The 27,262-nt window shown below is 48.3% G+C and overlaps 1 protein-coding gene across 1 annotated transcript in view; it reads left to right on the forward strand.

Moving 5' to 3' along the window:
* Positions 1-26,919, forward strand: part of LOC125716773 (potassium/sodium hyperpolarization-activated cyclic nucleotide-gated channel 1-like) — a 45,554-nt gene extending 18,635 nt beyond the window's left edge. Inside the window, exons 3-8 of the mRNA XM_048989482.1 lie at positions 445-606; positions 13,683-13,901; positions 19,355-19,501; positions 21,657-21,897; positions 22,799-22,963; positions 26,129-26,919. Coding sequence (XP_048845439.1) covers positions 445-606; positions 13,683-13,901; positions 19,355-19,501; positions 21,657-21,897; positions 22,799-22,963; positions 26,129-26,919 — 1,725 coding nt within the window. The remainder of the gene's footprint in view (positions 1-444; positions 607-13,682; positions 13,902-19,354; positions 19,502-21,656; positions 21,898-22,798; positions 22,964-26,128) is intronic.
* Positions 26,920-27,262: the final 343 nt, after the last annotated feature.

Raw genomic sequence — 27,262 nt, forward strand, 5'->3', positions numbered from 1 at the left:
GCAAATATGAGATCAAGAAGGCAACAGCCCCCCCCCCTCCAACAAAGCTGAACCTTTCCTTGGTAACAGCTCCTAGTACACATCACCTATGTGAAAATTTGCACATCTACGGGCACATTTGAATGCTTCTTTTCAGATATCCCTTCTTGCTTGTCTCTTGAGAGACATTCACTTAAATATGCACAGTTTAAAATGTGTACAGAGGGACAGGACATTTATCTGGTGCCCCTGGAGCATTTCAGGGGGTTAAGGACCTTGATCAAGGACCCAGCAGAGAGCCCCCCCCCCCCCCCCCCCCATAAGGTAACCATGGGCCCCATAATGTCGGACATGGGAACTGGCTGGAATCTAAGACCCATCGCTGCTGCTTCTTCACAGAGCCACAGTGAGACCCTCTGGTCCTGATGACTAAGCTCTGCCTATCTCTCTCCCCTCCCTCCACAGATCTTCCACATGACCTATGACCTGGCCAGCGCAGTGGTAAGAATCTTTAATCTGATTGGTATGATGCTGCTGCTCTGCCACTGGGACGGCTGTCTGCAGTTCCTGGTGCCCCTTCTCCAGGACTTCCCGCCAGACTGCTGGGTGTCCCTAAATGGTATGGTTGTAAGTATTGGTGCTTCTTCATGGCGTTCGTTTATTTTTTTTTCCCTCTCCGCGCCACACAGCGCTGCCCAGTTACGCAGCTCTGTAGCGTTCAGTGTCCTGAATGGAGGTAAAGCCGCTGCAGCCTATTTATCGACGAGAGGAATCAGATGGACATGGACGGCATGGTTTTTAATATTGTTGTCATTGCACTCGTTTATCCCTAAAGAAATTTAAATTGGATTTGACTTATCGGGCAGCTGTTATCCGAGGTAGCTCGCTCCCCCCACCCCCCCGGGGGACGAATTTCCCAAAATGAATGCTGAATAGTTTGACCATGAGTAGCTAAAGTGTTTAAAGTAGTTTATAGCTGTACGTTAATCGATTTCTGCTGATATTCAGTGGAGCGCATTAATAGGATTTACGTACAAAAAATAATTTCAGGAAGTTTAGTAGCAGTGTAGCCTCACACCTCCAGGGCTTGGGTTTGGATTCCCGCCCTTGGCTCATCCAATTAGCTAATATGGGAAAAATTTTAATTTCCTGATCCTTTCAATGAGGGTGTTCAAGTAATATTTTTGGCACATAATGTCTATTAAAAAACAAGGGCATCAGAGTGGCTTGGTGGGTGGAACTGTGACCTCTCCCAGACACGCATTCCCTTGTTTGAATGGGTTCAGAAGTCCAAAAATATGCATTTAGGTGAACCGGTGTCTCTGAATTGTCCTTAAAGTGTGTGCGAATGGGTGTGCAGTCTATGCATGGTGTCCCCTGCCTAGTGTCCTGTTCTGCACAGGATTGACTATAACCTCACTGCGACCCTGTATTGGAGAAGCAGTTATGGAAGATGGATGGATAATTTACATTAACCAAATACAGCGTTCTCGTATTATTGTCGTCCCGCATCTCGATAAGACCAGTCAGGGTACTGGGAATGAGCATGAGTTATAACCTTCCCACTACCGATGAATTTGCATGTGACCAACCCCATTCTATATGCATTGAAAGCCATCGGATCGTGGTCTTCATTAAAGTGACTAACAGCGGCTCTCTGCACTCAATGTGAAGAAGACAGAGTTTACGGCGAGCTATGGCGAGCGACAGCGCGCTCATAGCGATCCGTGCACGCAGTGCTGCCACTGTGAACGACGCGAGCGATTGCATGCAACACAGTGCAGAAGAATCTAGGTGCGAAAGGCAGGATTTTTCATATTTGTCTGTTGCTGAGAGTAACACGCTTATTTATTTATTATACCTTCACGCAAAATGCTGCAGCGATTAGGGCCGCATGAGCAAAGGGAGACCGTCAGTGTGCGTCACCTGGGCTTGTTCAGGCGAAACGTCGGGCTGAGTAAACAGGGCGTGGGGAGAGGGGGGGTAAATCAGTAAATCAAACAAAGACAAAGACATTAGCTAATCGGCTCAATCCCATGCTACTCTGAAGGCTGGCTGTGCTTGTGTCCTGGGAAGACAGCACGACATCACTGCCCCCCCCCCCCCCAACAGACCTGCTGGGCGACAGTGGTCTACGTACAACGCAGCCAGGGGTCTTTTCGGGGACCAGAGGGCTGAGATACAGGGCTGAGATTGGTCAGCCTGGCAGCTGTTACATGACAATAGGGATTCGGAGTGAGGAGCTGCTATTAGCTACTAGAATAGAATAGAATAGAATAGAATAGAATAGAATAGAATAGAATAGAATAGAATAGAATGCCTTTTATTGTCACTATACACATGTAGAATGAGATTAAAAGCAGCTCCTCCCGTGCAAACATGTATGTAGAATAGACAACAAATAGTGCCTGTAGTATAATGCTGCCTATAATGCACTATAATGCTGCCTATTTCTTTTTTTGCACATATAACTAACCACAAATAAACAAAAAAAAAACAAATAAAATAAACAGCAAATTATAACTAATTAAAGTTACAAATACATTTCCTGCAAATTGATTCCATTAGCATAAAAAAAGACAATTTAAAGATTTATTTTCTCTTCCTTGGAATACTCATTGGGGATACCAATAGGGCTAAACTCCTTTACAGTCTACAAAGCGCTAATATGCATCTCATTGATTTCTTAATTAGCTCCTTAGCATGTTCTCCTGCAGAAGTACTACAGCCTGTATTTGCCTGGAGTGTATTATGTACATTGTAATAGCAGCAGTCTCGGCCGTCTTCGTTCTGAACTGCATTAATTATAAACACAAAGCTTAAATTTAGGAAGGAATGACTCAGGAAAACCGTTCTGAAAAATCCCGGAAAGTGCGTGACTTGCAGCAAATTTATGGGCAGTATTTTCCAGAGGATAGATGGGATATATTTGCTTTGCGGTGGATTTTAGAGGCGCAGCGTCGTTTCAAGCCGGTGTCGCCCTCAGTGGCGTAGCTGGAGAAGTAAGTCTTTCTGCAAAATCTGATATTGTCCTGCTTTTTATCCTGACCTTCTGTGTCTTACCCTGCAACTACAGGTCAAGAGTGTCACTGTACCCACATTTTCTGTACCCACTGTATCCTATGTTGGGGGTCTGGAGCCTATGTTGGGGGTCTGGAGCCTATGTTGGACACCTATGGGCAATTTGGCAACTGCATTTCACCATATTTTTGAACTGTGAGGGGATGTATGCAATGGAAACGGGGGAAGAACAAGCAAATTCACACACAGAATTCCACAGGAGTGTGAGACAATAGTGTTACTGTAACTACCACACTGCTTCCTCAGGCAACATCCATCAATTTGCTGCAGGGGGGGTGGATCCTAACCTGGAATAGCAATCTGTGCACGCAGTCCTGCCACTGTGAACCATGCAAACAACTGCAACACAGTGCAGTTGTAGTACGAAATGAGTACGAAATACATTTTTTTCATGCTTGTCTATTACTGAGAGTCATTACTCATTAGGTCAGCAGTCCGTAACATGCTTGTTTATTTATGCTTATTTATTTACATACACACCTACGGACATTTCGGTAACTTCAATTAGCCTCAGTATATTTGCGGACTGGGGCGGTGGACCAGAGTTCCCAGAGGAAACCCCACAACGACGTGGGGAGAACATGCAGACTCCACACACACGGAGCCATGGAGACTCAACCCTGGTTCCAGAGGTGTGAGGCAACAGTGCTAACCACTGCACCACCGTGCTAACCACTGCACCACCGTGCTAACCACTGCACCACCGTGCTAACCACTGCACCACCATGCCGCCCCTCAGAACATGTGACAGTAGAACTTTAAATTTGAATGTTATGTTGTAATTTTCCTGGTGTGTTTGCACCATGACTTTTTGGAGTATAAGAAAGGTCCATGTCCTTATTGTAATGCCTCTGAATAACATTTCCTCTCTCCCAGGGGGTGGGGTGGGGTGGGATGGGGTCGGGTGATGCTGCCTCTCATCTTGACGTTAAAACCATCACACTAGCAGGGCATGGAGTGGGAAGGGAAGATCTCAGTCATGAAGCATCTCTAGCGTGGCCTTATTCCTCGGGCCCGGGGGGAGACAGAAATCGTTTTTATTTTGTCTGATGACAAGGCCATTAGCATTCTGGGCTGCAGAGGAGCTGTGAGTATTATCACTGAGCGCACAGACACACACAGACACAGACAGACAGACACACACAGACACAGACAGACAGACACAGACAGACAGACATACACATACAGACACACACACAGACAGACACATACAGACACAGACAGGCAGACACACACACACAAACAGACAGACACACATACACCCCCACACACACTGACACACACAGACAGACAGACACAGACAGACACACACACACAAACAGACAGACAAACATACACCCCCACACACACTGACACACACACACAGACAGACACACACAGACACACACATACGCCTCCACACACATTGACATTGACAGACAGACAGACACACACACACAGAGACAGACAGACACACACAGACACACAAACAGACAAACATACACCCCCACACACACTGACACACACAGACAGACAGACAGACACACACACACACACAAACAGACAGACACACATACACCCCCACACACACTGACACACACAGACAGACAGACACACACACAAACAGACAGACACACATACACCCCCACACACACTGACACACACAGACAGACAGACACACACAGACACACACATACGCCTCCACACACATTGACACTGACAGACAGACAGACACACAAACACACTCACAGACAGACAGACACACACATACACACAAACAGACATGTGCTCATATCTTTGGTGGACGGTTCATTCATTTCCATGAGCAAAGCCCTAATCCCAACAATGACGACCTTAACCCCTTCCCACCCCTAACCTTAACCATAAGTATCTTTTGGCATTTTTAGTTTTTTGATTGCAGTCACAGATTTTTATAAAATTGAATTTCCCCTTGTGGGGACCAAAAAATAATGGTCCCCACAAACATCAAAGCATTTAGTCCTCACAATGTAATGCATGCCTGAACCACACACACACACACACACACACACACACACACACCCATACAGACACATAACAGAAGTGTTATTGGTTATTAAAGGTTCCAGAAAAGGAGCAGCCTTGTTGAATCTGGCCCCATCTTCCAGACTTAAGGTTGGCCACTGGATTCTTGGGAGAGGCCTGCGGGGGGGTGTTTAAGTTTAAGGCGTTAGAAAGTATCATAGAAAATGTTTCCCTCCTATTTACAGTGATAAAAAAAAATACTGTCGGGATTGGGTGACCGCATGGGACCATGCTTGTGATTGGATGAGCCAAGCCCAACCTGGTCCCCCACGGAGCTAGGCTTAGCTGGTGTAAATGCTCGATTTGCAGGTTTGCAGGAAGTATCTGTGCGCTCTATTCAGAATCGACTGAAATTCGTTTCACCGGCTTTATGCTCACTTGCTCTGCAGGGGGCGATACTGAGCATTCTTTCAGCTTTGAGAATGCTGTAAGCTCAACAAAAGATGTAATCTGGATCGTGTAACCCCTATCCCAAAATTCGAGGTCAGGGAAGCACAAGCCCTTTCCAATTCTGTATGAATCTGGTACCTGGTTCCATTTCCTAGTCTCCCTCCCTTCCCAGCAATGGTTCGGGACTTCGTGTGTTTCACAAGGACACCACCTCCCACCCCTATCCTGCCATGTTCCCCTTCGGCGTTCACAGGTGGTGCCTTCTAGGCACGGTCTGCTGCTCGGCTGGCCTGATTTGCCTCTCGGACATCCAGGAACCGAATCCTGCCATCTGAATCATTAAAATGCCCAGGAGTGGATTGCTGAGCTTTTGAGAATGCCAAATGTTTGTGGCTGAACAATTTAAGGTTTTAGGGCTGAGCACTCCATTGAAGCGGCCCTAACTTTATTCTCTCTACAAGCTAATAAATACTATTTGCCTAACTTCATTTGCTGAAAAGGTTACATTCTGCTCCGGGTACTTTGTCAGAGGTACAATACCAATTCTCAACTTGGGAGTAGAATCTTTAACATTCTGACCAAAAGTCTTGCTTATTTTATAATTTTGCCATCTGCCGCCTCGGTATGTCATGCTCTGCTATTTGTACATGACAGGGCAATCCCCTCACTTGCTTTTAACAAGCCCCCGGTGGCTTGACTTGCTATCTTTCAAGTCACATTGAACCATCACACTGCACACATATATAACCATCCATTCAATTTTCATAACCACTTCTCCTGTAGAAGGATCGTTTTGAGCCAAGAGTCAGGCCCAGGATGCACAGAGCGAGGCAGGAGACACCCTGGAAGTGATGCCGATCCATCGCAAGGCACAAATCTCTCTCACTCACGCAGGCACAGACCAAGGGCAAAATCGAGACGCCAATCTGATGATATTTCGGGCAGCAGGAGCTCAAATAAGGACCAGGTGGAAACTAATCGCAGGGACAACATGCAAATGTACAGCCCTGAGCTGCACCGCGACCCGTCGCAAGGATACATGTCCAATGTGAGTGGTGAACGCGCCACATGGCGGTGGGCTCCGTCTGCTGTCAGCACCTCTGAGGACGCCGGGGTTAATTCCAAAGGCCCTGACGCACTGCTGAGGCTTCTCGCAGGCGCACTTCGTAGCTCATTTGTCTTCCGCTCACTTCCTTGGCTCCCGAGCGCAGTCGGTACATTAACACAGCTGGCGCGCACAGGACACCCCTCCTTCGCATTTCTCGAGATCCTCACTGCCGCCTCGAGCCTCAGCATGCATGTTCTACACTGCTCCACTGGCACTAGCTATCACAACACAATGTAGCATTTTTTTTAGGTGAGGGTCTTTGTTGCGACAAACGTAAACTTTACGTTCTTGATTGACAATGATGCTATTGGGTGTGGTCACACAATTTCCAATCAAGGGGCCGACAGGAATCTGTATATGTAGCCATCAGAGTAGTCAGGCTCTTAGCTGTCCAAGGCCTGGCTTTTAATAAGTTTCTACCTATGGGAATAAGATAACGCAGCAACTTAAACACACTTCCTGTGATGAAATCCCAAAGCACAAATGTACAGATGTATTCATGGTTTATTCTCTTTGAAGACATCCTGTCCTGTAGTGCTATACAGCTAATGAGCACACAGTAGCAAAGAAAATGTAGTCTTTTGCTGGCGTGAGCTATATTTTAACATCTGCACATGGAAGTACCTGGGTTTGCCCTGAGCTGTGGGATGTCACACTGGACCGGCGAGTAGTGCTATTAACCCAGATATGACCCCAGCTCTGTATCTATATGGTTTGTATGTGGGGAGTGCTAAAAGAGTTTGAGTATTTGAGTACTTGCTGATACTCTGTGTGGAAAATTGCATCATGCCGGTCTACGCATTTGTAGAGACGTACTATAATTTCTACCACACTCATGGTCACTGATTGGAAGCTCAGTCTAGCAGCACATGTACCTTTGGTAAGGGTTACCATTGACTGGTCACTGCTGCATCCCCTGTGATGGTCAATAATAAATGTAAATGTAAAACGCTTAGTCAAAATATTACCCGCAGAGTGTGAATACTTATTTATGCAATACTATATTTTTATCTGATCTCATTTTCGCATGGCTTCTCCTTGTTAGGGTCGTGGTGGCAGCATGCCGAGCAGGTCAGACCAGGCCTCTTTTTCCATGGGCACAGGCTCCAGCTCATTATGGGGATCCCTAGACATCGGAAAGTCGGCTGGGAGATATAATCCCTCCGTTGTATCCCGCGTCCTCCCTGGGGCACTTGCCCTGTGCGATGTGCTGGGAAGAGCTCTCTGGGGAGTCATCCATGTAGCATAAGGACCTCAGCTGGCTCCTCTCAAACTTAGGACCCAATCTGTTTAAAGGTACCCTCCCCCCAGATCTCCAAACTCCTCTCCCTGCCGGAAAACCCCATGTTAGCCACTTGTACTCCCACCCTTGTTTTTTTTTCAGTCATTTCCCAAAACTTATGACCGTGGATAAGGATAGGAAACATAGATTAGCTGTAGTGATCGAACTGATCCACTCGTGAACATGTTCCTGAGGTACTTAAGTTCCTACTCTATGGGCAGATGCTCCGCCCTCCCCTGAAAGGGGCAATCTCCTCTTCTCAGAGACAGTACTGTGGCCTTGCATTGGGATATGCTCATTCCCATCCACTCTGCTTTACACTCGTCAACAAATTGGTCCGGTGGCTGCTCGAGGTGGTATGAGGCCAACAGCAGAACATAATCTACAAATAACAGGGTGTCACTTCTACCCCATGCCGGATACCCTTCCAAGCATAGTAGCACTTTGAAAACCTGTCTATGAAAATCACAGACTGGCCGGATGCCAGCATTCATGCTAGATGGCTTCCATTCTGTGTCTAAGATGCAATCGCAACTCATACTGTTTTCATACAGGGACTAAATAGCACATGTTCACTATGTTGACTATATTCCTACAAACCTACATATAGGTCTGTGAGAGGGAAGAGCTTGTACACAGACAGTTCTGTGGCCACGTTAGATTGCACTTTGTTTCTGTTGAATTCTCAATTCAGACATCAGGCAGACTCTCCTCTCCAGTACCCCAGCGTAAGCTTTCCCTGAGAGACTGAGAATTGTCATTCCTTATATTTTGAACACACCGTCCGATTCCCCTTTTTAAAAATAGAGATCGCCATTCCTGTTTGCCAACCCTGATGTACTTTACCCACAGTCTGTGCAACATTAAAGAGGTACATCAGCTATGTCACTCCAACAACGTCCAGCACTTTTAACATCTACGCCTGCAGACTTTCCACAATGAGGGCCACTGACCGCCATACTGTAGTAACTTTAGGTGCAGACTCTAACCCAAAAGACATTTCCAGTCCTGTGTTCTGCTGAGATGGCACATTCCCCAGATTAAGGACTTTCTCAAAATGTTCTTTCCATTGCTCTACAATATCCATGGAATTGGTCAGCACTTCCTCACCCCTGCTGAACACATCCTGTGCAAGCGTTGCCCTGAAGGCCTCCTTCAGCTTCAGCTTACCACCATCTCTCACAACTGGTGTCCACCAGAAGGTCTTAGGGCTATCACATTGACAGGCACTGGTTGCTTTCTGGCCACAGTTCTTTGCAATCACTGCAATTATTGAGACGTTGACTGTGATTCATTCAGAGTCAATGTTCACAACCTTTTCCTGTAGGAGGCTCAGAAGCTTCAGCCATATGTTCCCAGCCAACCCTGACTGCAGGTCTGGATCATCCTGGATCATCGAGCCTCCACCCCGTTCCTTAAATTCAACTAACTGCCAGGTGTCGATTAGTTCAGCGTTTCTCAAACTTATTTGTCCTGGGGACCAGTAATGTCAGGCTTTGGGGCTGTAGGGCCCTGCTACATGACCGCCCTGACTGAATTTTGATTGGTGCAGAAGCGAGGCCCCAGCAGGAACCCCCTCACGGACCGGCACCGGTCCGCGGCCCATAGTTTGAGAAATGCTGGATTAGTTGATATCGCTGCCCCATCTTCAACTGAATGTCTGAAACACGTGGGCTCAAGTCAGACGACACAGCTATTAAGTTGATCGTTGACCATTGGCTAATGTACACAATGAATATCCTTGTGTTCAAATTTGGTGTTAGAGAACGTGCTTGATATACTCAAAAATCCAATGGCATTTCACCACTTGGATTTAGATCTGGGAGGCTGTTCTTCCCACTCACATCCTCCTGGGTATTTTCTTCTGGGGTGAGGTGTGTGGCAGGCTGTTCCCTTATCCCCCAGCTTCAGGGGTACTCGCTGCCTGACCCCGCCTTGTGATCTCCAAGCTTTCAGAGGAGAGTAGGATGGAGTAGGCGTAAAAGCAATTACTCCCCAGGGATTAATAAAGTATTCTATTCAGAGGGTGGTGTGGTGGTACAGTAGTTAGCACTGTTACCTCACACCTCTGGGACCAGGACTCATGGCTCCACATGTGTGTAGTTTGAATGTTCTTCCCATGTCATCATGGGATTTCTTCTGAGTTCTCCAGTTCCCCCCCCCCCCCCCCTACAGTCCAAAAACATGGTGATATGGACTGGAGTTAATTACCGTAGATGTGTATGGTCATCCAGTCAGTGGCTGCTGTGTCTTATGATGGCTTGGTGGCTCATCCTGGGTTGTTCCCTGCCTTTCACCCATAACTTCTGGGATAGGCTTCAAACCCCCGTGACCCTGAATAGGTCAAACAGTTACAGGGAATGGATGGATGGATGGAAGCAAGGAAGGAAGGAAGGAAGGTCTGTTCTTTTGCTAACATTGGTGCTGCAGACTCCCAGTAAGACCACAAAGTCCGTAGGCAGGACCCTTTCAGGCGGCTCACCCACTTTCTCTCAGAACACTTGGTGCATAATTGCTGTTCAATCCATACTCACAAACAAGAGTTTTTCTCTGTATGACTCTCAATTGCATGGAGGTGACCTTCTTGGCCACTGGGAAAAACTCCAGCTGCACAGCCCTTAGCCTAGACTTTTGAGTATCCCCACACCCAACTACGGTCCTTCACTATGGGCAACTCCTGAGTAGAAGTGACCGTGCCCCCAAAGAAGAGCTCTGGTTTCACTGCCCACGGTGTGCAGGGAGGTATGGCCAAATGAATCTACCCGATGCCTTTCTATGCTCCCTACTAGCTCAGGCTCCTTCCGCACCATAGAGGTAACATTCCACATTTCACATTCCACATTTCACATTCCACATTTCACATTCCACATTCCCCTGCTCATTGCCAAGGTCTGATTCCTCTGTGTCCTGCCTGTTCATACCTGTCCCCCAAATGGCAGTGCATCTGACTCCCGTCTTTCATCCTACGGTTGGTGAGCCCACACGATTTATCCATATAGGCTGGCCAAGTTACGTGGGTGGCCCGACCACTGGGCGCTCCTTGGCAAACACCAGCCCAGACCTGGCACCAGCTGTGGGTCCCAGTAATCCTATTCCTGCCAGGGTATAGTTATTGTGGTTCCTTTCATTTGGGAAGGGTTCTGTTGGCCTGTAGTCTGTCTGGCCTCTCTCCATAAACCTATTCACCAAGGGAGGTCCTACATCGGGAGCTTCCGATGACGTAGCTTTGTGGATTAAGGCATGCAAACTCTGCCCCACACTATACATGCCGGTATTTAGATATTTATTTATTTTTTTGTTATGTGGTAGTTAATGATTGTAAATAATATCCTAGCCTTATAAAACATTACATTTGGCATAGCCATGTTGAATAAAATGTCATACGTTTTAATGAGCGTGCACCGTTTTATAATCTCCCAGACATGGCCATAAAAGGAGCCGTACATGATTTCAACAAAACAGCCCAAATGAGAGCCGGTTAAAAAAAAAGGACTTTGATGCAGGCAGTCTTTGATAACATAGGAGCGAGTCATGGAAATGTTTCTGACGGCTCGGTTCCTGTGGAGTTCAGTACGCCTGCTCAGCTGTTTCCATGGAAAAACAAGACATAAAATCAGCAAAGGAGTGTTCCTCTGAATTGACACTTTCTGTAAAAAGATGTGCAAGGCAGCAGTAACAGTGAATGCATTTTCCTTTTTAATTGAACAAGCCATAGGCCTTGAAGAGGGACTGCTTCGGTTATTAACACATCGGTGAGGATGTGTTGGCAGTTTGTCCATGGGAGTGGCACCATGTTCACAGGAGCAGGAGCCCGGTGGGGGATCAGACCTGTGGGCTTGCGGTGAACACAGTGAGGTCTTAATCTATCTCCGAGCATTGCTATCGCTTAAACAGCGGCATTTCCGGACCTATGGTACAGATGCTGTGATAAATATGAGGCATCGTGCTACAGAATAATCCTATCGGTCTCCAGTTTGCTAGGGTTTCATGTAGCAGCTGTTTTCATTCAGCCTCAACGCTATCCACATATCAGAGTTTGTAGTGGTAGGGATGGAATTAGGGTTAATCCCGCCTGATCTGTCAGTACCCACTGATATACAGAACCACCACAGCTAAATAGGTTTTATTTAATGTTATGAATTCAGTTCTTCATATTGGATTAAAAAATAAAATAATTAATTATCTAATAATAAATAAACGTCCTCACAGAATGGATCCTGTATGCGAACTAGTTAAAGGCAAAACAGACGTGCTGTATACAATATATAAAATGGCGTCAGTGTGTTTGGTGTCAAACGTATGCTTTGTAAGCAGGATGCCGACATGCCGAAACATTTGTTTAACATATGAGATGTAAACTTCGACGGGTTGTCTCCCCGCCCTGGGTTATTCCCTGCCATGTGCACATAGCCTCTGGGAGAGGCTTTGAACCCCAGGGACCTTGAATAGGACAAGTGGGTGTAGCAAATGGATGGATGGATGGATGGATGGATGGATGGATGGATGGATGGATGGATGGATGGATGGAAGGACGTGACACACACACACACACACACACACTACCCGGTAAAAAAAATCCCCATTGGAATCTTTCGTTGGGTCGCCTTTAGCTTTGCTTACGGCGCTCATTTGTCATGACATTGTTTCCATACACTTATGCAACATCTCACCCTTTGTTCTCATCCAGATTTGCATTCATTTATCACCGAGATCCTGTATTGACAAGTGAGTTGAACCACCCCACAAAGCCTCCTTCATCACATCCCAAAGACCTTCAATGGGGTTAAGGTCACAGCTCTGTGGTGACCAAGTCCTACGTGAAAATGATTCCTCATGCTCCCTGAACCACTCTTTGACAATTCGGACCCAATGAATCTTGGCATTCTTGTCCTGGGATATGCCCATGCCAACGAGATGAAAAATCCACTGATGATGGATGGAGGTGTGACCTGGCCAGTCAGTAGATTCAGGTACCCAGCTGACTTCACTTTATTGCTGCATAACGTTGCTGAGGTGTGATAATAGTCCAGTAATTGGCTCTTAAGTATTTGCTGATGTAAATACAAATGGCGACTTTTTTTTTGTCCAGGCCGTGTATATAATTCTAATGCAAAACTTCGCAACATAAGGAATCTGGATTCTGGTGAGAGGTGGGTGTGAGATGTTGGTCTTTAATTTTTCTGCTGGACACAGGATGCTAAGCTCTCCCAGGAGCAATAGGAGCGTTGTCACAATTGGTTAAAATGGCACGAGGTCTGAATGCTGGCGAGTGGAGGATACAGCGTAGTAGAAGGTCGCCCTCTGCTGGAGGATCGTCCCTGAGCCGTGTGAGTCGGCCCCAAGAGCTCCGTCTACGCTGGCACCGTGCAAACCTGCCCTGGGTTACGCTGAGCCTTTGATGTGCTCGATCGAAAGTCTTTGTAGCTAGAAATCAGCAGTTTGGAGCCAAGGATTTCATATTTTAAAATGAGAGGGAGGATGTTTATAGTGCTGCCTGACCTGGCTTCAGCTGATTCATTAATTTGATTTCTGCAGCGTCTAATCAAGTCCTGAAAGGTCTTCAGAGTGTGAAGTTTGTCACTCTCTCTCTCTCTCTCTCTCGCTCTCTCTGTTTGACTGTCTCCCTTTTCTGCCTTCTTTTTCATGCTCTTATCTCTTTGATTCCCTCTTCTTGCTATCGTGCCACCACCACCGAGCTGTGCTCTGGAAAACGCTGGGGCCTGCAGTAACTCCACCCCCTTTCTGTGTTTGTTCAATCCCTGCCCTCCTCCCCCATAACCCCCCCGTCTTCCCCTCCAGAACGACTCCTGGGGTAAGCAGTATTCCTACGCTCTCTTCAAAGCCATGAGCCACATGCTGTGCATCGGCTACGGCGCCCGCTCGCCTGTCAGCATGTCGGACGTCTGGGTCACCATGCTCAGCATGATTGTGGGCGCCACCTGCTACGCCATGTTTGTGGGCCACGCCACCGCGCTCATCCAGTCACTGGACTCCTCCCGCCGGCAGTACCAAGAGAAGGTAGGCTTCCGAGCCAAGACACCGATCAACACGGAGCAGTACGACTCCGACTTGATTTAATATAGCAGACTGAGTGCCATGGTGTCACAAAGCACTTCACAGAACATTTGCCAGATGGAATTAATAAAAAAAAATCCAATTAATTATTGTGGGAAATTTTTTTAAGTAAATTTCCTGATCCTTTGATGGAAGTTTTCAAGTGTTACTCTTGGCACATAACGTCTACTAAATAACAAGGGCATCACAGTAGCCTGTTGGGTAGATGTTCTTGCACCATGCCCAGGGTGTCGTCTATCTTGTGCCCTGTGCTTCCTGGGATAGAAGCCAGACGTGGATGGATAGATTGGGAAAATACAGATCATAAATACTAATGCAACTACTACAGAAACCACTAGTATAGCAGAAGTTTCAGAAACAGAATGCATGTATCTCCGTGATCCAGTCTGCCCCTCGGGTCATGTGTGCCGGCCTTGTCTCGGTCTCCCGCACCATCTGACTGCATTCTGTGTCCCCTGGGAACAGGACACCATGATGAAGTGTGACTCTTGTCCCCTGTGACTCTGTTCCTGACCTGCGAATTGTTCATTTTTAGACCTTGTTTTCCAAGAGTGTCGCCTGATTTCCGTTCACGTGTGACCTGGGTGCCGCCCAGCCATTGCTTGCCTGACATCACGATGGGTACCGGGGGGGGGGGGGGGGGGGCAGTCAGAGTTCACAGAGACTGCACTAGTCTGCCGTCGTCTCAGCGAATCAGGGCGAAGGCTTGAATAACTGGGTAGTCAGGGCTTTAAGCACAGCAAGCCGCTGTCCCACTGGGAGGCTGGTGGAGAGGATGCTGGTCTAATCCACAACTGGGCCAGGTCCGTTCGGTCAAAGGCTGGTGCGAATGGAGGCGTCACCGCTCCTGAGCTCCTCCTCCATGCACAGCTACATCAGCATATATGCTTTACATTATTCAGTTGTGTCCCCCCAGTATCAAACTCTCTCCTACACCATTGATCATACTGCTTTCAAAACTCCTTAGGTGAACTTCTTGACCTTATCTGTTGTGGGTGACACCATGCTACTCATGTTGCCCAGAGATTTCCACCTGGGGCTGCATTCGTGAGGCCAGAGAACACTCTGGGTGCTCGGGGGGGGGGTTCAGATGCCTCCTCCAAGACTCAGTGGCTCCTCAGTGAGTCATCTCTGCAGCCACACGCTCCTTTTTGGTGATTAGCGTGCAAATGAGAGTCATGCTGGCTCACGTCACAGACCCAGTAATAGGTGCGTACCCAGGTGTGACGTGGCATTTGATGAACTGCTTCCTGTCTGCGCAGTGCCCATGCAGGTCTGGATCACTGTTGAATAAAACAGAAGTGCCTGTATGTGCATGTGTGTGTGTGTGTGTGTGTGTGGGGGGGGGATCATTAATGACCTGCACATCATTAAAGCAGCTCCCCGTGTGTTTGGTGTGATGCAGGGATTAAATCAGGATTAAAGTGTGTGGAGAGGATCGGCGGAGGGCACTGGGCCAGTGTCCACCTGGATAGGGCAGGATTATTCATCCAACCCGGTCCGCTGGGACCCCCAGTCCTCTCATTTCCTTACCAGATGTTGACTGTGTGCTGGTCCCCGAGGACCAGGTTGGGATACACAGATCTATGCTGTACCAAACTACGAGGAGTAAATCTGCACGGGATTCAGATGACGCTTTGCAGGCTTTAATTGCGGTAATGCGTTTGACGGCTGATGCTGCGGCCTCACGCCTTCGGGGTTGTGGGCTGCACACCTGCCCCTGGATGCGCTGATTGCATGTCCTTCCCTCATCTCTGTGGCGGCTTCCCGTGGAAGAAGGATATGCGATTTAGGTGGATCAGTGTCTCTGAATTGCTCATAACATGCGATTGCGTGTGTGGAAGCGAGTGCTTGTGTGAGTGTGTGTGTGAGTGTGTGTGTGTGTGTGTGTGTGCTTGCGTGAGAGTGTGAGAGAGAGTATGTGAATGTGTGTGAGAGTGTGTGTAAGTGTGTGTGTGTGTGTGTGTGTGTGCGCTTGCATGAGAGTGTGAGAGAGAGTATGTGAATGTGTGTGAGAGTGTGTGAGTGAGAGTGTGTGAGTGTGTGTGTAAGTGCGTGACAGCATGCGTGAGATTGTGTGTGAGTGCTTGTGTGAGAGCATCTGTGTCTGTGTGACAGTATGTGAGTGTGTGTGTAAGAGCGTGTGTGAGTTTGTGAGTGCGTGTGACAAGCTGTGTGTGTGAGTGTGAGAGAGTATATGAATGTGTGTGACAGCGCGCGTGTGTGTGTGTGTGTGTGTGTGTGTGTGACAGCGAGCAGGTATTACTATCCTTATGGAGAACCATACCTTACATCCCAACCATAGAAGTGAATGAGTGGGCCCCATAAGGGTAGGTATACCCTACATGTGCATGTGTGTGTGTGTGTGTGTGTGTGTGTGTGACAGTGTGGCATCCCATCCACGTTTGCGGCTTCCTCAGATCTGCTCCAGGCTGCCTGCGACGTCTGTCCTTATTTGTCGCCGGTTCCCTCATTAACTTTAGTGTTTGGTCTTTTTTTTATAAACCCAAGTGTCCCATTTAGCGGTGAGGAGATGCAGAAAAGTTGGTGCTTGCTGGTGTCCCCCCCTTTATCTGTGGGTTCGGTGTCAAAACAGAAAATATTCTGCATGCAGTCATGATAGAGGCCCTGCGATTACAAGCAGTCACGCTGTATGGAGTGAGAGCGGCCTCCCATCTGAGCAGCATCCAAACGTCTATCTCTGGGCGTGGGTGGTCTCACTGTCAGCCTGACTTTGAAACTCTAGGCGCCAGTACAGGTAATGTGATTGATTTAACTCAATTTTGTCCAGCCTCTAATGGCATCTCTCTTTAAACGATAGATGGTACCTCAGTCCCGTAACCTTGTTCTACAGTATGTGGCAATATTTATTTTCCCTCCAAAGGACAATGTTTCCAGTGTAACTCAGGGGTCATTTTAATTCACATTAATAGGACCAAGGATCAGGGGCGGTTCTAGGATTTTTTAAGGTGAGGGGCATAAGAGGTGCTGTATGTCATACAGAGAGGCCAGCCGTCTCATTTGCCAATGATGTGTTTTGAACTGGTGATTGACAGGGGTAGGGGGACACCGTGGGCCAATCGGCTTTCAGCTGAGGCCAGTGCCCCTGTGGTCCCCGCCCATATAAATGCCCCTGCACTTTTCGGGATCGAACGTGAAGGGAGCTGCAAGTTGAGGGTGGCTGCACACACGATGACGACCACGTCCGCGCGAGAATTCTAGAAGGGATGGCAGTTTCCTGGAAGAAGGCTGTCACTCTGAGTCACTGTCACAGGCCGGGCTCCTGCTTCATCCGATATAACTGCCGTCAGGGTGCACTGCGCTCCCGCACCAGGCTGCAGATAATGAGGTGCCGGATGTGGCTGGAAACCCTGGGAATACAGAGGAATCCATAATTTTCCCTCCAGAGGCCGGTGTGCTGGTGACAGAGGTCCGACGGGAGCCGTATGAGTGCATAACGTTACGTGCCCAACATTGCAGGAGTCGCATTTTTCCCATATTGACCGCATTCATTGCAAAAGGCCGATTCAAGACACGCGCTTCTTAATTGCACCAAGTCGGGCTCAGAGCTCACCGTCAAGGACGTCCAGGGTGTGCAAAGCTGGCGGTTTGGTGTCAGCACAGCAGCCTGTTCGTAAGGAAGACCCCGCCCCCACTCAGAGCTCGTAGATAGGCCACGGGGGCCCCGCTGAGGATCGCGGCCCGTTGGGTGAATCTGCAAGCCGAGGGCAAGGCAGACATGCGAACAGAGAACGAAGGTCAGATTAGTGGGTCTTAATTATGCCGGATTGGCTCAGCCTGCAGGAAGAGAAGTCACATCGAGGTGTTCTGCTAGGGAGCCGGCTGTGCTGGTGCGTCCTTCACCCTACATCCAGGCTTGCCTGGGGGGGTTTGGGGGGAGCGAGGTAGTACTGCTGGCTTCTATTCCTGGGGAGAAGTGGATATTATGCAAGACAGAAGCTCCAATGTTCAGATCCTGGCACAGGCGCCTGAGGTCCAATCAGCACACATATATAATTTAGAAATAAGAATAATTACATAAGCTTAAATATTAATTAAAAATAAAACCATATACATCAAAGTTTATGTACAGGCAGAAACATGGCCGGCTCTAGCTATAGGCAGAATAGGCAGCTGCCTAGAAGCCTCCAGTTACCTGCATTACGCTGTGAAACAAACATCACTTTTCTTGGTTGGGGGCCTCCCGAGGTTCCTGAAAAGGTAGATCCAACGAGGAAGTGAATTATTAAAGGTTAAACTGCCCCAGAACGGGTGGCAAAGGGAGGGCAATTAAGATGCCGTATTAGCTGGCATGAATGTCTCCCCCAAAGCAGAAGCCCAAACAGGCTTCGTAGAGAGTGGTCTTCATCTCAAGTTCTACTTGCTTCTGGCTAATTATAAGTTTTATTGCGGCGTGTGTTCCGAGGAACACGGTGAAATTCTTGTGGTACGGTGGCAGGGGAGGGGACAGGTAAAGGAGATGTGAGGGAGACTAGACAGTGCAGGCAATATAAGGAGTGACAATAAATGTGCAATAAATAGTCTCTGCAGCGGGGATGGGATGTAGCTGTAGAGGTAGTAGGGTACTGAGAAAGTGCAGAAAAAGTGGAGCATTACCAAGTTTATTCTCCTGATTACCTTTTATTACCAGTTTATAGTGCCTAACGAGATCTCTGACAGGAATCCACTCGACATTCATTAACTGGTTACTGTGAAGTGCGTAGGCTGTTTGTGATGACTTTGTCATACTCCGGAGCGAGCCAGTGGGGCGCGTTACCGCTCGACAGAGACGAATCGCCCTGGCAGGGAGAGGCAGCTGAGAGGCACACTGGGGCCCACCTCTGGCGTCATCCCAGCAGCTGCTGCACGCCCTGGGAGCCGTACCATGTCCCCACGCCTGCCACCTGCTCCCCCTACAACCCCGCCACCCCCGCCCCTGGTGATCTGGGATTTAGTCAGGCTGAAAAGCCGAAAAAAAAACTAATAATAATTAAATTAGGCCATTGACTCAGTGTACGGCCTCCTGTCAGTCACGGCCAGCCTCAGCCAAACAGGGACAAGCGCAGGGGGGGTGATTTACCAAAACTGGGGACGCCTCTCGGGAATTATATCTGTGAAGCCGAAACTGAGCCGATACCACAAGTATGAAGGCGGCCCCCTCACCAACCACTTTCTTCCGAAAAATCTCAGGCTGCCGGATGGTTACAAAATTGTATAAAATAATAAGTGCTAGAGCTCCATAGAACAAGCCGCTGACCTTGCGATCTCCCCTTCCTCTGTCGACCTCGTTCCTCCCCAAGCTGCTGTTCAGCAAGCGAGGGTCTGTGCCGGTGACCGTTGGCCCTTGCTGGTAACGTCAACTGCACCCCCCCCCCCGTGTGTGTATGTCATTTCAGTATAAGCAAGTGGAGCAGTACATGTCCTTCCACAAGCTGCCTGCCGACATGCGGCAGAAGATCCACGACTACTACGAGCACCGCTACCAGGGCAAGATCTTCGATGAGGACAGCATTTTGAACGAGCTGAACGACCCACTGAAAGAGGTAGGTCACCCTTTCCTTCAGAACTTCAAGTTTCAGTCCACCCTCGATACTCAACATATGTCTTAACAAGCAATGCGAGAGAGGGGACATCTACAATCCACCAAAAGATATTTAGGGGAGCCTATTGCATTTGCTGTCTTAAGGTTTAAATGAGAAATGTAGGAAGAGTGAACAAAAATATTCACGAGTTGAAACCCTGGTTGGTCTTATGAGTCATAGTTGTCTAAGTAAGCTGTTCATCTCACTGGATTGAGGAAATTCCTGAGGTACTTTTCTGGGATTGTGTTGGTGGACTTTTATGATTGTATATGGCTCTGTAACTCCCAAGTGTGAGTAATACGGATTCACATATTGTATATTTGAGAGCTATTCAGGTCATGGTCTACAAGGTCTGAGCACTGCCTTCCTTTACCTGTGAGCCTGGGTGAAGACTCTGGCCAATCAGAATCAGCGATAATCAAGCTAACTGCCCGGGAGAATTGAAAACAAGGCCTGGATTTGGAATCGGGGGCCAGATTTAAGTGCGTGCGCGGGCATATATTTTTGGTTGAGCTGCATATATGGTGCCCAGATCACAAGATGCGTGTCCACTAGCGTCGCCTTTAGCCTCCCGCTAACCCTCTGGTTTGGCCACGGTCACATGTTATGGGCGGCTGTCCGTCTCGCTTTCAGGGGGGGGGGGCTGCCCCCCTAAATGCTACCAGACAAACAGGATCTCTGCCCTTCCTGACCTGTTATCCCAAACCCGAGGGAAACCGAACAGCTCCTACCTCCTTTAGCAAGCAAACAAACAAAAAGCATCTGACCAGAGCGACTTAAGCGATTTAGGTGCTGAGGCAGGCAGGGAGGTATGGAGGTGACAGCTGTGGGACTGGGACGAGAGGAGCGGCATCTTCATCGCCACATGTTCATCTGGAAGAGCCCGCATTAGCTGGCACCGAGCCGCCGGCCTGCCGCGTTAAGCCCTTGGGCGCATCTGCTAAGTCAAACTCAGCATTTCGTGTCACTCTGAGCATCTGCGTGTGGGGCTCCATGAGGTCAAATCCCAGCGCACTGACTGGACATCGTCTTTATTCCAAGGCCGACTGGGTAGGAAGAATCGCATACCGCTGACCTTCTAAAACCAAGCATTGACGAAATTAACGTGACAAAGTTACGTCTTTGAAAATGCATAAAATCTCCACAGTTTATTGAGAATGCTTTGGAAAGTAACAAGAATTCTCCATGACTTGTTGTGCATCATCAGTCGCGTTGATATGACATTTAATTTCTCGGCCATATGCTAGGCAGTCATTTACTTCCAAAGGCCTACATTAAGAATTATATTTCCATGAAAGGCATCTTTCAAATACCGATTACTCCAGAGTTTTAACACATGCTCAGCGGATGCATTCATGAATGGTGTGCTTTTATACAGAGGTAATGATTACAAGTTAATCTTATATTCTCACAGCAGGTTATTTCGCTGAAGTTGTATTGAATCGGAAACCTCACTTAACATCAATACATCTCCCAAGAGTCTTGCTCCTCCCAAACTAAGCCCCAGACCCTGACAGCTACTGGCCTGCACTCGGCTCCCAGGTCGGGATCTTCTCCTGAGCCTCACGTTGGGCTATGTGTTGACTCTAGAACCGGGTCACATGACTGCTCGTGAGCGCAACGTGAACTCTGACGCCTGTGATAGCGTTCAGAAGAGTTGGATTAGATCTAAAAAAACCTATGTGGGGTAAAAACACAAATAATTGGTTATGTTATAGATATAGTGTATGGCCTTCTCCAAAATGACATTATAATTAAATTATATGGTGTCTTAGTGGATCATAGGACTTGCTTCAAGGACATCAGAAGGGAGCTTTCGTGTTATATAATTTTTCCGTGGTGACGCACCCCCGGGATATTGTCATTGTGTCTCTTGTGATAAGACCTGAGAAACTAGGAAGGCAGCAAGCGTTTCATATTTGTGCTTGATTACTGATTCACAACCATAGCTATCAGTGCAGCTATTTTTTTATTATCGTAGTATTATACTTGGTGGTTGATGTGAAAGATGCGCTGTGATGATGATGATTACCGGAGCAGATACAGGGATAAAAACTGAGCGGTTTGCAAATGAATTATAAAAGCAGCGACTGGTCTCCATATTTTCCGCTCGCAGGAGATCGTGAACTTTAACTGCCGCAAACTGGTGGCCACCATGCCCCTGTTCGCAAACGCCGACCCCAACTTTGTGACGGGAATGCTGAGCAAGCTGAAGTTCGAGGTCTTCCAGCCGAACGACTACATCATCCGTGAGGGAACGGTGGGAAAGAAGATGTACTTCATCCAGCACGGGGTGGCCAGCGTCATCGCCAAGATGAGCAAAGAGATGAAACTCACCGATGGCTCCTATTTCGGAGGTGTGTGTGTGTGCAGTGCAGGAACACTGGATGTGTGTATGCTCATCTGCAGGTCCTTCAGCAAGGCCCTAAGCCTCCAGTTCACTGGGTGCCCCTTACAGCCAGCTTGCTCTCACCTACAGAGAGCAAGTTGGGGGAGGCGTATAGAGAATTTCCCCACGGGGATCAATAAAGTATCAGTTAATATTATTATTACATGCCCAGTACAAGGACGTAGTAGCAGGCTGATCCCACCATTGGGTCTCATCCTAGGGCCCTGATTGCTCCATCAAAACGTTGGCCAACCCTGACCCTGTGACCCCCCCTTACTGTCACACATATATGTGTCTGTGTGTCTCATGGAGAGCAAGATGGTGGAGACAAAAAGACAATTTTCCCATGGGAATCAATAAAGCATCACTATTCCATTCTATTCTGTTCTTTGAGAATGATTACAAAAAATACGTTTAGTGTTGTTGAATGTACAAAGTGAATGTTTGTGTTTTGCATCTAAGGTGCACATTGAAATGGTGGGCAAACGCAGCTGCACACGCAAACGCAGCTGCACACGCAAACGCAGCTGCACACGCAAACGCAGCTGCACACGCAGTGCGCGTGTGAGTGAATTTCACGTCACTGCATGCAGCATGGCGTGTCTCATTCTGCCAGTGCACAGAGCGCAAGCTGTTATTTTGTCACAAAGGCCTGACTTTGACTTTCGCGGGGCCAGAGGGATGGGGTGCGTCCCCCTGCCCCCCCCCCCCCCCCCCGGCAGATTCAAGGTCCTTGCAGAGAACCTCGGAGTAAAGATAGTCTTACTTTCCAGAGCAGTGCAGGCCTGGCGTGTGAGATCTGTGGGTCGCTGGAGACTCGGCTTGGGGCTTCACAAGGCTCACTTCACGCTTGTTCCCCCCCCCCACAGAGATCTGCCTGCTGACCAAGGGCAGGCGCACGGCCAGCGTCCGCGCCGACACCTACTGCCGCCTGTACTCGCTGTCTGTGGACCACTTCAACGAGGTGCTGGAGGAGTACCCCATGATGAGGCGAGCCTTCGAGACGGTGGCCATCGACCGGCTCGATCGCATCGGTGAGTCACTCGGTCACGTCCCTGTGGGTGTACAGGCTGCAAGAGCTAATCCAAGCAGCTTAACACCACCTCAGTTTTCTCCGTCTGAGTAGCCAGGACACCAAGGCTTCAGTGCACATCTTGTTTTTTTTTATATTCTTTGCTCTTTGGGCCACCTGTTTGCTGTAAATAACTGTATGGAGGGTGGCTCAGAGGGTTTGGATGATGTGCCTGTGATCGGAAGGTCATTGGTTCAGATCTCGTGGTTGGTAGAGTGATTTCCCCGTTGGGCGCTTGAGCGAGGCCCTTAACCCGTAGTTGCTTCAGGGATGCTGGCTGACCCAGCTCTCTCAATGGTCGACCTTGGGTAAAAGCATCCGCCAAATAACTGAAAGGTGATGTAAATCTATATCACCTACACTCACCTCACACGGGATTCGCCCGGGAACCAAAGGATTGGAGCGCATTTCATGGAGGACACCATAGCTGGCGTGTGACACCAGGTGAGAAGGTCACCCCTGCTGCCATCCAGCAGAGCCAACCACTCCCCCCCCCCCCCACCCCCCTCGACACGTAGACGCACCCCCGTGCCTTCCAGGTGTCCCTGGAGTATAACACCTGGTAGCCCACAAGGACACGGTGCTCTCTAGTGACACAGGTGTACAAACTGAGGGCAGCGAACTGCTCAGGCTACTCTATTTCTGAACTCACATTTGGTTTTTACACTATATGGAAACAGGTATTTTTATGCAGTAAATTCTCTACGTATCTGTCCTTGAGGTCAAGTGCAAGTTCTAAAAAGATATACACCTGTAGCATTGTTTTTTAGTAATAGTTGATGTAATGTATATTATTTATTAAATTAAATATATACATTCATACATACAAGGGGGTGAACACTATATACTTTAAGTTGTCTGTAGATTTAATTACACTTTTCATATGACAATAGGTTTTACTTTTCTCTGTTTGAGATCATGATAGTCTTTCTTTGTGATATACAGTACGGTAGATGGTATTTGTAGCCCTCTGTGTGTGATGGGTCCAGTATCCTGTTGTATTTCTTATTGCTTCTGGAAGAATTGCTTGCTGAGGTACAATCTGGAAATTAATCTGCATCTGACAAAGCAGAGTCTGCCAGGAGGGATTGTGCCCAAATGAACCGTAAATGCATTAGTATTAGTTCACTGTGCTCCCTCTGTGACCTAAAAATGCACAGGAATGCTAATTAGTTTAATGGGAATTCAGAATTGTATATTTTATTCTTTTGCTTGGGGACTTACCTGCATGTGACATTATTATGGCAATATCTGGAGGGTGTCGTTATGCCGCTTGAATATTTATCAGATAAATATAAATAAGTTCAGCAAAATCAAATTTATGTTACAGTGGTGTAAAAGACACTTACATCAGCCGTTCATGTTATTTTTACCTTGCTTATAATAATAATAGGTAATTTTCATGCGCATACTTTTAGGGACGCTAACATATTTTTAGCGAAGCGCTAACACCGCGAAGCCCCATGTCCTGTCACCGTTGTCACCTCCCTTGTACGCACCCCAGAGAGCCTGGCGCTGGGGAACCACTAAGCATTATTGGAGGAGACAGAGAGGCAGACGGGGCCCATGGCGTGACAGCATTCGCTGGAATCTGAGAGGATAAAAGCATGCTAATGTGCTAAATGCGGTCGGGGGGAATGTTAGCGGCTCGGAGGACGTCATTAGCGAAGACGCGCCAAGCGACTCTGATGCGAAAAGGCCGTGGCTCGGATGCGCGCTAAACGGCGCCTATTGATTGGTCATTCATCTGCGTCCGTGGCAGTTGGTGAGGTGTGGAACCAGCTGTACGTTTGTGTTTGCCAGGGAGGTGTCTGATGATGCCTTCGGGGATGGGCTGACTGCCCGCCCCACTGCGAGCCTCTTCCACTTTAGCTCCTCATTTCAATATCATCCCATCGCCACTGTCACACGTTCCGCTGACCCCTCGACATCGGTTGTCACTGCTGAGAATAGCCATTTTTTTATGGTTTTACGTGATCTGCCACCATCAACCAACCAATCAATCAATCACTTTATTTTATAAAGGACATTTAAAGACACCATGTGTCAACGAAAGTGTCGTACAGAATACCAATGGACACAATGAAACACAAAAAGATGGATGGATGGATGGATGGATGGATGGATGGATGGATGGATGGATGGATAGCGTGATTTGGCTAAAAGCAGCCGACAGGAAGAGCGCAGTGATCTATTGCCAACCCATTAGGTGCTTCAGACACAAATAATAACATTTTAAACCTAATCCTGAATACCACTGGAAGCCAAAGAAAAGAGGTTAAAAGTGGGGAGATAAGATCCCTCTTTTTAGTACCATCACAATCGTATCACAATGCGAAAGAAATGCTTTGGCTTTTGTCTGCCGTCTGACTGGTGGTGAATTTCCTGCTGCACAGGAAGCTCACGGTCAGAACAGTGAATAGCAAAGCTGACGGTTTCACAAGCAGCTGGCTGCAGGAGAAGGTCTGTGGGGAAGCGGCAACACGTCATTCCCAAAGACGGACGGACGTTACGATCAGCGTTGTTTACGTTTCGCTACTGTACCAATCATTCTTTAAACGCGTGTGAGGTCTGGCTTAATCATTTCTAAATTAATGATTACATCATAATGTACATGTGTTGAACAGCTCTCTTTACTATATACAGTAAGCGTGAGCAATTGTAGGTCACATAAAAAGATCTCATATTATACAATTCTGTCCATCTGCAGAATACTCCATTTATTTCTTATTTCACAGAGTCAGTATGACCACACTTTTCTAAGCTAACGGACTAAAAATAACTGACTAGTAAATAAGTGTCATATGGGTGCAGCTTCCAGAAAGTCCAGTATCCCTTTTGTACAGAAACATGGTAAAAAAAAAAGGGTAAAATGTGTTGCCAGTTTTCACGCTAACAAACTTAAAATTGACAGGTTAACATGCACATTTTGTACTTGTTAACGCAAACAAAATATTCACATCAATGTGTTAATTTTCTGCTTGCTATCACAAAACAAAGAAATACGTTTTGAGCCTTCCGGCATTCCGTAAAATAGCGTCTTGGTAGACGACAGCAAACTGAGGAACGCCAGACGACAGCACTGGGCCGCCGGTTTCACTAATGCCGCTTGGTCACCCTCCCTCAGGTAAAAAGAACTCCTTACTGCTGCAGAAGTTCCAAAAGGACCTGAATGCGGGGGTGTTCAACACGCAGGAGAATGAGATCCTGAAGCAGATAATCCGGCAGGACCGAGAGATGGTGATGATGGTGGACCGCAAGTATTCGGCCACAGGGGCCGCCTCCACGCCCCTCTCGGGCACCTCTGTGGCACACTCTCCGGCCCAGGCCCCGCTCTCAGTCGTGCTGGCCGGGGCTCAGCTGCAGCAGTGCGCACCTTCCCGGCTCTCGTCCTCAGCCCAGACCGGCTCGGCCTGCCCCTCGCCGGCACTGCAGATGCCCCTTCCACAGGGAGCAGCCGCGTCCCCGTGTGCCTTCATGCCGGGGGTGGGGGGCAGCCCGTCCGTGCCGAGCCCCTTGGCTGGCCGGACGTTCCAATACGGCTCGCCCACGGCCTCCCAGATCTCCCTGCTCCAGCAGCCGCAGCCTGGGCCGCCCAGTGGGGTCTCTCCTCACAGAAGTATACAGGCACTGCCTCTGGCATCCCTAGGAGCGGACGCCCGCCTGCTGTCCGCCTCCCAGCCCGCACTGCCCCACGAGGTCCTCACGGCCGGGATCAGGCTGCCCATCACCCCAGGGGAGCCTATGGGGGTCCGTGCGGCCGTCCCCCAGCGGGTCATGCGGCAAATGTCATCCGGAGCCCTGCCGCCCGTCCACATACCCCCCGTGACCCCCACCCCCCTGCACAGGAGGGAGTCCACAGGCCCAGGTGCCATGGAGACCGAGCAAGACAAGCTGCACTTCGCCTCCAACTTATGATGTGGCTAACCACCCCCCCCCCCAGTGTTCCCGCCCCCCCTGCATGAGACGCGGCAAATCAGCGAGCTCGAGGCAGAGCAGAAACTTTTTACATTCACAGCCACCAAGGACTTCCGTTCTGAACTGCTTTTCTCTCTCCAGTTTTGTTTCTCCTCCAGTCCTTTTTTGGAAGAAAGACTTGGTAGATACACTGTACAGGCATCTTCACTGTACCTCAATGAGCGCCCCCTACCTGTAAGAATGTATGTCACACAGTGCAGATTCACGTGCAAATCCATACCGTAATATTTGGAACTAACTCTTTAAAAGTCTTCCTCTGAGGTGTTTTTCAAAAAAAAAAATC

Source organism: Brienomyrus brachyistius, chromosome 2, assembly GCF_023856365.1.
Source record: "Brienomyrus brachyistius isolate T26 chromosome 2, BBRACH_0.4, whole genome shotgun sequence".
In the NCBI taxonomy this organism is placed as follows: domain Eukaryota; kingdom Metazoa; phylum Chordata; class Actinopteri; order Osteoglossiformes; family Mormyridae; genus Brienomyrus; species Brienomyrus brachyistius.